Below are 12,851 nucleotides of genomic sequence, written 5' to 3' on the forward strand. Positions count from 1 at the left end.
ACTCCAAAGTGCCTTACATGTGATCATTTTTTCCATTTTGATTTGCCTTAAAAAAAAAAAAAAAAAGCTAAAGGCTAGTATTTTGTTAATTTTTTTTCTCCCAACATTTTTCTTTGATGATTGCTATCAAGTACTAGCAGAATACCCAAACTTACTGGCAAGTGAATACTGGAAATCAGTGTTGTGGAGACACTTGGGAACTGGATCCTGAGTAGCTCAACAGCTTATTTCTCCCATGAGCCAGTACGCTTACAGCTGTGATTTTATTTTATAACAGTATGCACGATTAATTAAGCAGATGTTTCTAGCCCGACCTAGAGGCGAAATCCATCAGTGTATTCTGAGCTAAATCGTCGTTGGTATAATGAGGCGTAGATATGCCAGTGTTTCATCATCTTCTGCAAAGGAAGCTGACATGCAGGTGTTCTGCCATCTAAAACAGGTTTGAGCACCCTTGTTCTCTGACTCTGTGAATGCCCAATTCACGCACAGGAAAACTTCCTGGACAAAACAGAGCAAAGGAGAGTTCTCTTGCCACCTTAGAAATCCCAGCTCTGGGAGTTTTTTTTTTTTTTTTTCTTCCTTGCTAATCAGAAGGTACTCTTTCCCTTTATATGTGCACCTGGAAAGTTCCCTATCAAACCAAGCTGACCCAGATAGGCTCCCCACCCTGCCATCAAAAGCGGTAACCAAGTTCCAGAGTGGCTCTTAACTAGATGGCCAGGCTAGCACAAGGTTGACTAGTTGTGCAATGGGCAGAAGCAGGAGCCTGTCCAAGCAACCACAAGCCACAGGCTGAGGGGTGGAGCCTGCACTCTCCTTGCTCCCAAGACTGCCCCCAGACCTTACCTCTTGCCCTTTGAGGTCCAGGCCATGAGCCAGAATACTTTTTTTATTACTGTCTCCAAATGACGTCCCTACATTCCCTGCAGGCTTTGGAATCCTGCTCACACCTTCCTTTCAGTCACATCCCCTGCCCCTCTCCTTTCCTCACTTCTCCTCTCCCTAACCCCTCCCGTCCCCTCCCCTCTTCTTCTTCCTTCCTGGAGATTTCTTTCTTTTCTTTCTTCTTTCCTTCCTTTTTTTTTTTTTTTTTTAGGATTTTATTTTTAAGTAATTTCTACACCCAATGAGGGGCTCGAACTTACAACAGAAAGATCAAGAGTTGCATACACCACTGACTGAGCCAGCCAGGTGTTCTGAGATTTCTGGTATCCATGTGAATAGCTCAGCTTTGAACTATGTCTTCCAGGACTGTGTTACAATTTCATCAAGGTGGCCAGGGTCTGGCCATCCTGCGGTCACATCTCCATATACGAACCATCACAATTTTAAGAGATGTGTGTGCTGAGAAGTTTTAAAATAAAATCATTCTACTATGCCAGTAGAGGTAACTTAATTCGGATCCAGATATCATGATTATTTACTGAGCCCCTACTGTGAGCTAGGTGTTACTATGCACATTGTCCCATTCAATCCTAAAGGTAACCATTGGAGCTTTTACTTTTTTCCTCAGAGCTAATCTAACTCTAAGAAGGGCTTGGGCATCTTCAAAAAGGGGTTGAGGTGCTACCGTGTGATGTCAGGATTAATACTGCTGCAGTTTTACAGATAAGAAAACTGAGCATTAGAATAACTGTCATCCCCAAGCCCACTGAGTAATGAGCGTACTGGAAACTTGAGCTTAAATCTGAGGTATGGTGAGGCGGGCAGAGTGCAGACGGGACTATTCACACCTACCTGGCGGGGTGAGTGTAGAGAACTTGATGCACTAATGTGAAGTGCAAGACACGCTTATGGAGTGTCACCTTCCTTCCCGTGGCCCTTCAGAGTTGGAGCCATTATATCATGCTTCCTCTTAATCACTGGGATTCATCAGGGAAGACGCATGTAAGCTTTATGATGGGTAAAATGCTACCATAGTTAGTTAATCTGAGCCTCACGTGAACCCTTGCAAGGTAGTGATTATCCCTATCTGTTAGAAGGGGAAGTCCAACTTCTTGGAAGATAAATAAGGGAGGATAAGCAGTAGGGTCTGGATTTGAACCCAGGTCTGATTACCCCCAGAGGCCACATCTTTCCCTAATTTAAACAACCCAGTCACTTTCTGAGTTAATAATTAAGCTTCTCATAGCCATAAGCATAGAAAGAAGACGTATTTCCTTTCAATAAGTTGATACTATGCGGAAATATTTGGGAACTGGAAAGTGGGGATGCTTTTTCTTCTGTCCTGTGAATAGAAAGGAAGGAGAAATTGAGAAGAGTGTTAGCTACATAATCATATGTACATATGTAATCATGTGTAGAATCATCACATAGCTTAAGGTTCACATGCCAACCTGATGAAAACAGCCTGCTTAGTAGATATTTTTAAAACAAAATGTATTTTACATTTATAAATGAGTTAAACATTTCTAAAATTCTCATTCTTTTATTGGAAAAAATCTTTTGCTTTTTTGGTCTTGAATAAAAATATCTGGAAAACATATGTTTGTTGTTCTAGTTAAATAAAACCATCAACATCGCTACATTATGCTGTGACTGTACTCCTAATTAAAATAGTCAAAAGACGACCTCAAATCCCCCCCACACCTGACCTGCAGAATTGGAAATGGGTCACCTCCCAGCGAATTCAGTTATCTGCTTCGATTAGCTTCATATTCTGGAATAGCTCCAGAATTTGGAAAAAACAAATTATTTGCAGCATCTGGTCCTCCCAAAAAGGAAACCTTAAAATTAACTCTGAGTTAGGAAAGATGCATAATAAGGTTATGCTAAACAACTCAACTGTACTTACAAAAGAACTTAAATGGAATCTTTCGTGCCAGGGATCAAATCAGGTCAAAGTAAGTATTTCAACCACCATGCAAATACATCTGATTAAAAAGTTCCATGCTACTCTTTAACTAAGACCTAGATTGGAACCCAACTCATTCGGCTCCTAGCAGTTTTTCAATATACAAAACAAGCAATTGGCCAAGGGACAGGGGTCGAAATCTCCAATCCCACAGTGCCAGGCAGAGTTTGGAGGGACGGGTTTCCCTCTCCTGTAAGATGAGGGAAATGAAAATATACATCTTGCTGTACTTTGTGAGGATTGAGTTAGATAATGCCCGGGAACATGTGCTCAGAGAGCTCTTGTGGCTGTGAAGACTGCTCGGATAGTAACCATTGTGAGTGTGGGATCTTTGCCCACTTGCTTTCTTTGCAGGACATCACGACCTCCTCGTAAGCTCCTCTTCCTTCCACACACCCTGGACACACCGTCTTTCTTCTTTCCCATCTGCGAGGAAGCTAGGGAACAGACAAGCAATATACCCAGCAGCATCTGAAAGTGGGAGTGAAACTGAATGGGATGTTCCTGCTTCGTCATTTTCCTGAACAAACTTTTGTGAGCATTTACTCTGGGCAAGGTATGGGTGACCGGAAGAAATGAATAGAGTGCTTACCAGCCATCAAATGAGGAGAGAAACCACCTTCTTCTCACGGCAGAGAGAAACCAGCGTGTAGACTGTCAGAAAATGTGCATGAGAGCACTGCCCAGTGGAGACCTAATGGGAGCCACACGTGTTTTCAATTATTTAGCAGCAGATTAAAAAAATAATAATAAAAAGGAACAGGTGAAATTAGTATTAATATTAGCATTAATAATATATTGGGCCAATGTATTCCAAATGCTAATTTCAACATGCAATCAATATTAAAAAATTATTAAGGAAACACTGTATCCTTTTTGCCATGCTAAGTCTCTGAACTGTGTTGTGTATTCTGTCCTTACATCACATCTCAATTTGGACCAGTCGCGTTTCAAGGGCTCTGTGATGACATGTGTCTGGTGGCCACCATATTGGGCAGGAGATCTGTGAGACCTTCAGAGAAAAGTGCTCAAGAAAAGTGTTAGCATATAAACATTTCATGTTTGAATGTTTCTTTTTTATATGTTATGGGGGGTCTGAGGTTTTACCAGCTGAAAAAGGTCCGGAAGGCCCTTTTGACTTCAGTACCATTCAGAGCTCCCTCCGGAAACAGATCAAACGTCTCTCCAGCTGCCGGGACTGTTGATGGCTGATGGCTCACAGCTGCGTCTTTCTGTGGGCTTTGTCACCGGCCAAAGGGAGTTGCCTCGCCAAGGGTAGGCCCCACATCCAATAACCAGTTGTTGCCTTGGTAAGAAGGCCTGATTGCCTTGTCTTGATTTGGGACCACCCTGCAAGGCCACCCAGCTCCAGAGCTACCCTGGAGGAACGGCTGAGGCCCGTTGCAGCTGCTTCCCAGCTCAGCGTGTCCCTCTGCCTGACCCCGTGGCTGCCCTCACCTTCTTACAGGTACTGCTCTTGACAGCACGCTTCCATACACCTCCTCCACGCAGACCCCCTTCTCAGAGCCTGTTTCCCAGGGAATCCACCTAAGACTTCTATCCCCAGTGTTAGGCTGTCCTTCACAAGGACAGCAGCTGCATTAACAGACTGAGGCTTTTGTGTGTCCTACTTGCACAAGGACACCCAAGTCTGTGGGCCTCTTGTCAGATGACTGGCTATAGAACTGCACCAAAGGAGGAAAATATGTAATCACTGCAAATCCCTCTTACAACTTGCTCGTTTTTGTTTTGTTTGTTTAATTTGAGAGACAGAGAGAGAACATGAGTGGGGAGGAGGGGCAGAGGGAAAGGGAGAAGCAGACTCTCTGCTGAGCAGGGAACCTGACTTGGGAGTCGATCCCAGGACCCTGGGATCATGACCTGAGCCAAAGGCAGATGCCCAACAGACTGAGCCACCCAGGTGTCCCCATTTCTTCCACTTTAAAGCACTGATATGATTCACATACTATACAACTTACCATTTAATGTATTTTAACCATTGAATTTAAGCACAAGTCGATGGTTTACAGTATACTCACAGAGTTGTGTAGCCATCCATCACCAAAATCACTTACAGAACATTTTGAAAAACCCAAAAAGACACCCTGCATCCCTGAGCTGTCACTCCCATTACCCCCCTCCAGCCATGGGTAAACCACTGATCTACTTTCTGTCTCTATGTATCTGTCTCTTCTGGGCACTTACTAGAAATCAAATCCTACAAGATGTTGTGCGTGGCTTATTTCACCTAGCATGTTTTCAAGGTTCATCCGTGTTGTAGCATGTTGTCAGTACTTCATTCTTTGTTAATGTTGAATAATATTCCACTATGTGGGATATACCGCATTTTATCTATCCATTGATCCGTGATGAATATTGGGTTATTTGTACTTCTTGGCTATTGTGGATCATGGTGCTATGAATATTCTTGTACAAGTTTTTGTGCAGGTCCATGTTTTCATTTTTCTTGGCAATACAGCTCTAAGTGGAATGACTAGACCATGTGCTAAGTCTGTGTTTAACCATTTGAGGAGCTGCCAGCCTGTTTTCCACAGCAGCTGTGCTGTTACGTTCCTGCAAGCAGCGGATAAGGGTTCCCATTTCTCTACGTTGTCATCAATACCTGGTATTTTCTGTCTTCGGATGATAGCCACTCTGGTGGGTATAAAGTGGTATACCATTGTGGTTCAATTTGCATTTTCTTGATGGCTAATGCTGAGTATCTTCTCGTGTCCTTATTGGCTGTTTGTGTATCCTCTTTGGAGGAATGTGTATCCAGATCTTTGCCCATCTTAAAATATGGTCAATTATGTTTTTATTATTGCATTGTAAATGTCTTTATATATTCTAGGTACAAGCGCCTTATCAAATATATGATTCACAATTATTTTCTCCCATTTTTCTGTGGGTTGTCTTTTAACCTTCTTGATGGTGTCCTTTGAAGCACACAAGTTTTAAATTTTGATGAAGTCCCATTTACCTATTTTTTTCTTTTGTTGCTTGTGCTTTTGGTGTTTTGTCTAAGAAGCCATTAACTAATCCATGGTTATGAAGATTTAATCATATTCTCTTCTAAGGGTTTTAGAGTTTTAGTTGTTATATTTATGCTTGGATCCATTTGAGTTAATTTTGTATACGGTGTGAGGTAAGGGTTCGATTTCTTTCTTTTGATGTGGCTATCCAATTGTCCCAGCACCATTTGTTGGAAAAAATCATTTTCCCTCATTTATGCCTTGGTGCCCGTCAAAACTCAAGAAATCAACTGACTACATAAAACCTTTTTTGACCCTCCCAGCCGAAAGAGGACCTGTCCGAGAGGGCAGCCTCTATGTGGAGCACTGCCAGTCCTGCAGCAGAGGGAAAATGAGACATGATAAACTCTGGGCTGGCTCTTAAAGTTTTTGCTCAGAAGTGACGTGTCACTCCCATTCTCACTTCATTGGCCAAGAAAAGTCATAAGGCCACCCTGAGGTCCTTGGAGGGAGGAAAATTGGTCCTATAGGGTGGGGAACTGCAGGGAGGGAAAAGAGATTCTTCTGGGGAACAGTAATACAATTTAATGGTTCCTCACCATTTCCTGTATGACTTGACACCTTGCCCTCCTCGTTTTCTTCTGACCTCTTCTTACCCCTTAGCTTTCTCTGCCAGCTGCTTTTATGTTGGCGTTTCCCAGTGTTGCGAGCTTGGCTTTCCTGTCTTCATACTCTACAGACTTCCTGGGGAAATCTCATCCACTCCCACCATCTACTACCTGCCAACTTTTAGTTACACTGCCAGCTTCTGACCTGTGTAGCCGATGTCTACTGAACATCTCCACAGACATCGCAAACTCAGCACCCCCAGACCCGAATTTATCACTGTCTTCATGCCATCCGAAATCTGCACCTCCTCCTGAATCCCCAGCTTGGGAAATAGCACACCACTCTCCCAGTTGCCCCAGCCAGAACCTTGGCACCTTTTTTTTCTCTTTAAAATTTTATTTATTTATTTAGAGTGTGAGCAAGGGGAGGGGCAGAGGGAGAGAGAGAATACCTAACAGACTCCCCACTGAGCATGGAGCCTGATGGAGGGCTCAGTCCCACAACCCTGAGATCATGACCTGAGCCAAAATCAAGAGTCAGATGTTTAACCGACTGAGCCACCCAGGCACCCCATAGTCTTGCCTCTTCTAATCCATTCTTCATGTTGCAACCATAATGATTTTTATAAAATGCAAATCCAGTTTTGCCATTCTCCAGCCCCCAAATCCCTCACTGGCTCTCCACTGCCCTGAGAACAATGATTAATACACCGACAGGCTTTAGTAAGACCTTTTATGATCTGGCCTCTGTCAATTCTCCAGCCTCACTTCCGTACAGCATCTGCCTGGCATTTTATTGATCTTGAGCTAGATTTAGTTCCCTAATCCCAGTGTGATCTCTTCATTCAGGGCTTTTGAGCAAGCACTTCCCTGTGCCTGGGATATTCTTCCTTCTCCTCGGGTGACTCTTACTTGTTCTTAAAGCAGTAGGCTGGACATCACTTGCTCCTTCTCTTCAAACTGGACAAACACAAAGTCATTAAAAGATATTTTAGCTAGGAGGTTAAGAGGGAGGGCTCTGCAAATTGATGGCCCAGTTTTGAATCCTGGCTGTCATCTATCAGCTTTGAAATGGTATGCAAGGCCTTACTCACTCCTCTGTGCCTGTGTTTCCCGAGGCATAAATTAGGGAATAATGAGTCCCTATTACATAAGGCTGTGGTGGGGATTAAATGAAATAGGAAGTGCTCAGAATAGTGCCTGACACCGTTAGGGCTCAACAAGTATTTGCCATTAATTTTAGCTATCTCCACAGCACCCTATAGTTACCCCTATAATTAAGCATTTGTCAGATAAATATAATAACCAATTTACTTACCTGACTACTTAACTGTATTGTAAGATCCTTAGGTTTGGGACAATGTCTTATTCATTAGGCTTCAGTTCCTGACAGGCAGTATTTACTAAATATTTGTTAATTGACTCACTGAATGAATGAGCTTGTCTTCACGCAACGATCACTTCTCACTTTCTATTATGAGGATAAATTCTGTCCTCCCCACTTGATGTACTGCAAACTTACTGAGGGCAGGATCACAAATATGGTCATCTTGGCCAATCCCATCTCCCTCCAACCCAGGGTTGCTTAGCAACATTGAATTAATCAGTTGAATTAAATTCTCCTCCCTGCGAGCCTTTAGCCTCTTCCTGGCTTTTCCACCTGCCATAACCTCTGATCTACTTCTACATAACCCACCATAACCTGAAATTCCAGGGAAAGGCTTTCCTGTATCTGCTGCCCAATTGTTAGAGTAGGTTAGTTATACAAGAAGGGATTGAGGACAGTAAAACTCAAGTTAGAGTTAGGAGTTCCATTTAGATGAGGCGTCCTGTGATTTTTGAAAATAACACCAAGCCGAGGGATTTTGTTCTTCCTGATCTTGTAAAAGCTACTGAAATCCAAGGCCTTGTTATAGTTTACCTGCATGCTGGGTGGGTAGAATGGCAGGCTGAAGCAGAAGGGGGATTAAACAGGATGTAGAGATGCAAGTTTTAGTCTAGGCTGTCGACAAATATATGTGACCTTGGAAGTCACTGCCTCTCTGGGCCTTACCTGTAAAGTGAAGGAGTATAAATGGTCTCTAAGTGTGCCATAAATTCTGACATAGCATGAATCATCTCTCCAGAAGTAGCTCATTCTAGGAAGGAATTTTCTAGTGTTCCACTTGATCTCAGAAGACACAGAATAGAAATGGTATAGAAGAAACCATTCAGGTGTCTTTAGCTCCATGGCCACTGATAACTGGAAATAATCACAGAAATCATCTGGATAAACCAGGAAAGAATTATTCACATCTTGCAGGCGAGGCCTCAAGCGGGATGTGATACTGGTCTTCTGAGCGGAACAGACTTGAATTCAAATCCCAGCTGTTTTGGGGCTGTGGGCCAGTGGGTCTGTTAGTTAACTTCTTTACCCTCAGTTTCCTTGGTTGTAAAAAAGCAGGGCTCGTATCTATGTTGCAGAAGTAGGGTAAGGGTTAAACAAAGCAGTTCACCTGTCACATCTGGTGTGTAGGCCTTGCATGAACATTAGGTAATTTTCCCTGTTCTATTTAATCCTTTGCTAGCTAAAAATACTTTCAGATTCCCACAGGTGGGAATCTTTGAAACCACTTTGAAACCTTTGAAACCACTCATTTGCTCGTCCTCAAAGGTATTTGGGTCCCCCGGATAAAGGTCTAACACCTACATTTCAAAGTCAAATATACAAACCTAGGTATCTTCAAATTCAAGCAGTGGGTCAAGGTAGCAAACACTGTTCTGTCAAAAAGGATCACTTTATTCATCTATACATAACACATATAAGAGCAAGCAAAATCAGGATGCTTTCCTTAGCCATCCTTTCCACATTTTGTGTAGCTTTAGTGAACTATAAACCACTGATTTCTTCACACCTAAAAGACAAAAAAAAAAAAAAAAAAAAAAAAAAAAAAGAGATGGTGAGGAGATTGGTGCTTGTGGACTACATACTCAGCTAGTTTCCATGCTATCCTGACCGGAGACCTGTCTCTGGAGTGGGGCAGTGATGGGCTGACTGGAGACCCTGGGAGCAGAAGATGATTAAAGGTCACCATGATCAACATGAGGGGAAGAGATTCTGATTTAGGCATCTACTCCAGCAGTGACACGGATCCCAAAGGTACCTGAGTTAATGGGATAAGTGAATCTTCCAAGTCACGAGTCTATCATCAACCTCTGACTTGAGTAGCTCTTTTAAAGAGGTGAAAGGAAAATAAAGCAAACTCTGTGTGTAACTGGGTGTCCTCAGCTCCCTTCTACGCTGGCATCCCAACCACCCCCAGCCCCTGCTGCTGTATCACTGTGTATGCCACCGGCCTGCCTAGAACAAATGTCGGTTCCATCACTTTCCACCTGTACACTCCTCATCCCCTTTCAGATTCCTTCCACAGAAGTGCCTCCCTGGACACCCCAGGCCAACTCAGACATAGCTCCTCCTGGTCCCAGAGCACCCGTGCTGACCTCTCGCACAGCACTTTCCACTCTGCGTGGTGCTCGTCAGCTTACTGACCTGTCCCTCTGCCTAGGCTGGGAGCTCTTCAAGGACAAGGAGCTTGTTCCATTCATCCCTGTATCCCCATCACCTGGTACAGTACCCAACACATAGTAGGTACTCAGTAAATGCTTTTGAAATGATGGAACAGGTGCACCTCACTGAGCTATCTGACCTTCTAGCACCCCCCACCTACTTAATCACAAGTACCTGATGAAACTGGAGAAGCAAGCTCTCTGGGGGCTAATGGGACAGAAGTAAAATGGGGTAGAATAATGGGATGCTATCTGTCTGTCAGGTCTAATGGGATCCTATTTGCAGATGGTATTATGGGCTCGACTTCCTTTGTGCTAAGGATGAGATCATTTAGTCTGTGTTTCAGGGTGTGGCCCAAAGAACCAAACGGTCTTCTTCCCCAGGAGATACGAATTGTGGTCTGTGCTGCAAGTCTGAAATGCACACCTCTGGCAGTGCGCTTTAAGCATTGGTAGGCACTGTGGATGAGGTAACAGGATTAAATTTGGAGACTTCTAGTACTGGGGTTTGAGTGGTCTCTTGAAAATACCTGGGCCTGTTACCTGTAAGCTGCCCAGTCCGCTCAGAATCTTTGAAGAAGTTACTGCAGGCAGTGGCAGGTAAAAAGGCTGCATACCAGGAAAATTGTTGGCAAAAACTTCTAGAAACTCTGGCCCAGCTTGCCTACTGTTTGCAAATGGACTTAGCCTAGTCAAGAAACTCAGAGCTCCTTTCCCCTGCCTCCACCTCTTAATATTCTCCCTGGAGCAACCACATTGGTGAACCTCACCCACTTGAGCATTGAGACTGGAAACTTCTTACGTAAGGTGCTTTTTAATATTCCAGCCAGAACCAATCGAGACACTAAGCAGAACACAGGTAGGTGCATACAGTAAGGATCAACACAGCAACCCCAGGGCACTGAGTCACAGCTAGAGGAAGATGCATCGGCCACGATCAGTCGCAGCTCAACGTCACACGCCTTACATACAGACATGCTACACTTTAACATTTAAGGTAAATATCTAAAGTACCTGAGTGTCACCATGTAGCCATATTTTGCTGCTACTGCATAGAAACCTCCCTTCATTGAGGCGCCTGGGTGGCTCAGTCGGTTAAGTGTCTGCTTTTGGCTCAGGTCGTGATCTCAGGGTCCTGGGATCGAGTCCCACGTTGGGCTCCCTGCTCAACAGGGAGTCTGTTTCTCCCTCTCCCTCTGCCTCTCCCCTGGCTTGTGTTCTCTTTCTCTTTCACTCTCACTCTCAAAAAAATAAAATCTTAAAAAAAAAAAGAAACCTCCCTTCATTAAAAACAGTCTCTCCCTTACATGGCTCTAACTGAGATTCTCAGAAAGACTGCAGCAGGGAATTGTACTAGAAAGAGCACTAGAATAGGAGTCAAGGGACCTGAATTCTGGTCCAAACTGGACCACAAACTTGCAGTGTGACGTACCCTCCCTAGGCCTCAACTTCCTCATCTGTAAAAAGACCAGTTGGACTAGTTTGGGGTTCCCTGACAAGGGGCCATGGGCAGATTTCAACATCGGTGTGCAGGGGAGTTAGGCGGAAACCAGGAAAGTTTGCTGTGTGTGCATGTGTGTACTTCTGTGCCGGGGGTTTTCACAGGAAGCCAGGATTTGCAGCAGGTTAAGAACCAACAGACTGGAATGAAGGATCCTTTCTGCCTTAACAGTCTAATTACAACATAGGTGGAAAACTAAAACTCCACGAAGTTGTGGTGGGCAGCCTTTCCTATACAGGGCACAAAAGCTGCTACCCATAAAGGACAAAACTGACAAACTGAATTGAATAAAATTAAGAACGTCTTTTTATCAAAAGACACCATCAAGAGAGTAAAATGACAGCCCCCCGGCCCCCAGCAGGAGACTTTTATGTTACATATATCAGACAAAGGACCTATATCCAGACTATATGAGGAATTCAGTAAGAAAAGGCAGACAACTGAATAGAAAAATGAGCAAAACACTAGAATAGGCACTTCACAAAAGAGGACATCCAAATAAACGTGAACAAATGCCCAGCTTCATGAGTCATCAGGAAAACGTATATTAAACTCCAATATGATACCACGACTCACCTACTGGAGTGCCTAAAATGAAAAAGACACGGAGCACCAAGTGAGGAGAAGCTACGCTGAGAGCTCAGCTAGTGGGAGTGTAATGTGGACAACTGTTTGGTGATAGTACCAAAGGGGACCATTCACACACACACTGTGATGCTGTAATTCTACCCCTAGGTACGCACCTACGAGAAATGCATGTGTTCGCCTACCAAAAGACAGGTATGAAAACATTCACAGCAGCACTACCTGTAAGGGCCCCAAACTGGAACCAACCCAAGAAACCATGAACAGGGGAGTAGATACACCGTGGTGTAATCATACAATGGACTCGTTGCAATGAGGATAAATGAACTATTGCTGCTCCCAACGCCATGTTGAATTTCATTGATGTAAAGAGGAGTGAAAGACCCAGGAGCCTACATATTTATCTAAAGTTCAAAAATGGACACAATAGAAGCATGGCATTGGAAGTCAGAGAGTAGTTACACCTGGAGGACTAGTGACTATGACTGGCACACCATCTGGGGGACAGTCCTGTTCTATTTCTTCATCTGGGTCCTAGGTTCATGAGCGTGTTCACTTGGTAAAAATTCACCAAATTTATGATTTGTGCACTTTTCTGTGTCTATGGAAGTTTTTTTCTACTACCAGAAAACCTAAATCTTTCCTTTACTCAGTCACTGAAATACACTGACCCAGTATTTATTGAGCATCTGCATAAGACCTTGAACTAATGTTGAGGTTATGGTTATGGTCTCTGCTCTCACAGAGCTTACAATCCACAGAATACTACTTGGCTTACATTA

General features: G+C 43.6%; 1 protein-coding gene across 2 annotated transcripts in view; it reads right to left on the reverse strand.

Annotated features, from left to right (window-relative positions):
- Positions 1–5,754: 5,754 nt before the first annotated feature.
- Positions 5,755–12,851, reverse strand: part of TAMM41 (TAM41 mitochondrial translocator assembly and maintenance homolog) — a 52,091-nt gene continuing 44,994 nt past the window's right edge. For both annotated transcript variants that reach the window (XM_026501381.4, XM_048226706.2), the window contains one exon: positions 5,755–9,331. In XM_026501381.4, the coding sequence (XP_026357166.1) occupies positions 9,255–9,331 (77 nt within the window). In that variant the 3' untranslated portion in view covers positions 5,755–9,254. The remainder of the gene's footprint in view (positions 9,332–12,851) is intronic.

Source organism: Ursus arctos, unplaced genomic scaffold, assembly GCF_023065955.2.
Source record: "Ursus arctos isolate Adak ecotype North America unplaced genomic scaffold, UrsArc2.0 scaffold_14, whole genome shotgun sequence".
In the NCBI taxonomy this organism is placed as follows: domain Eukaryota; kingdom Metazoa; phylum Chordata; class Mammalia; order Carnivora; family Ursidae; genus Ursus; species Ursus arctos.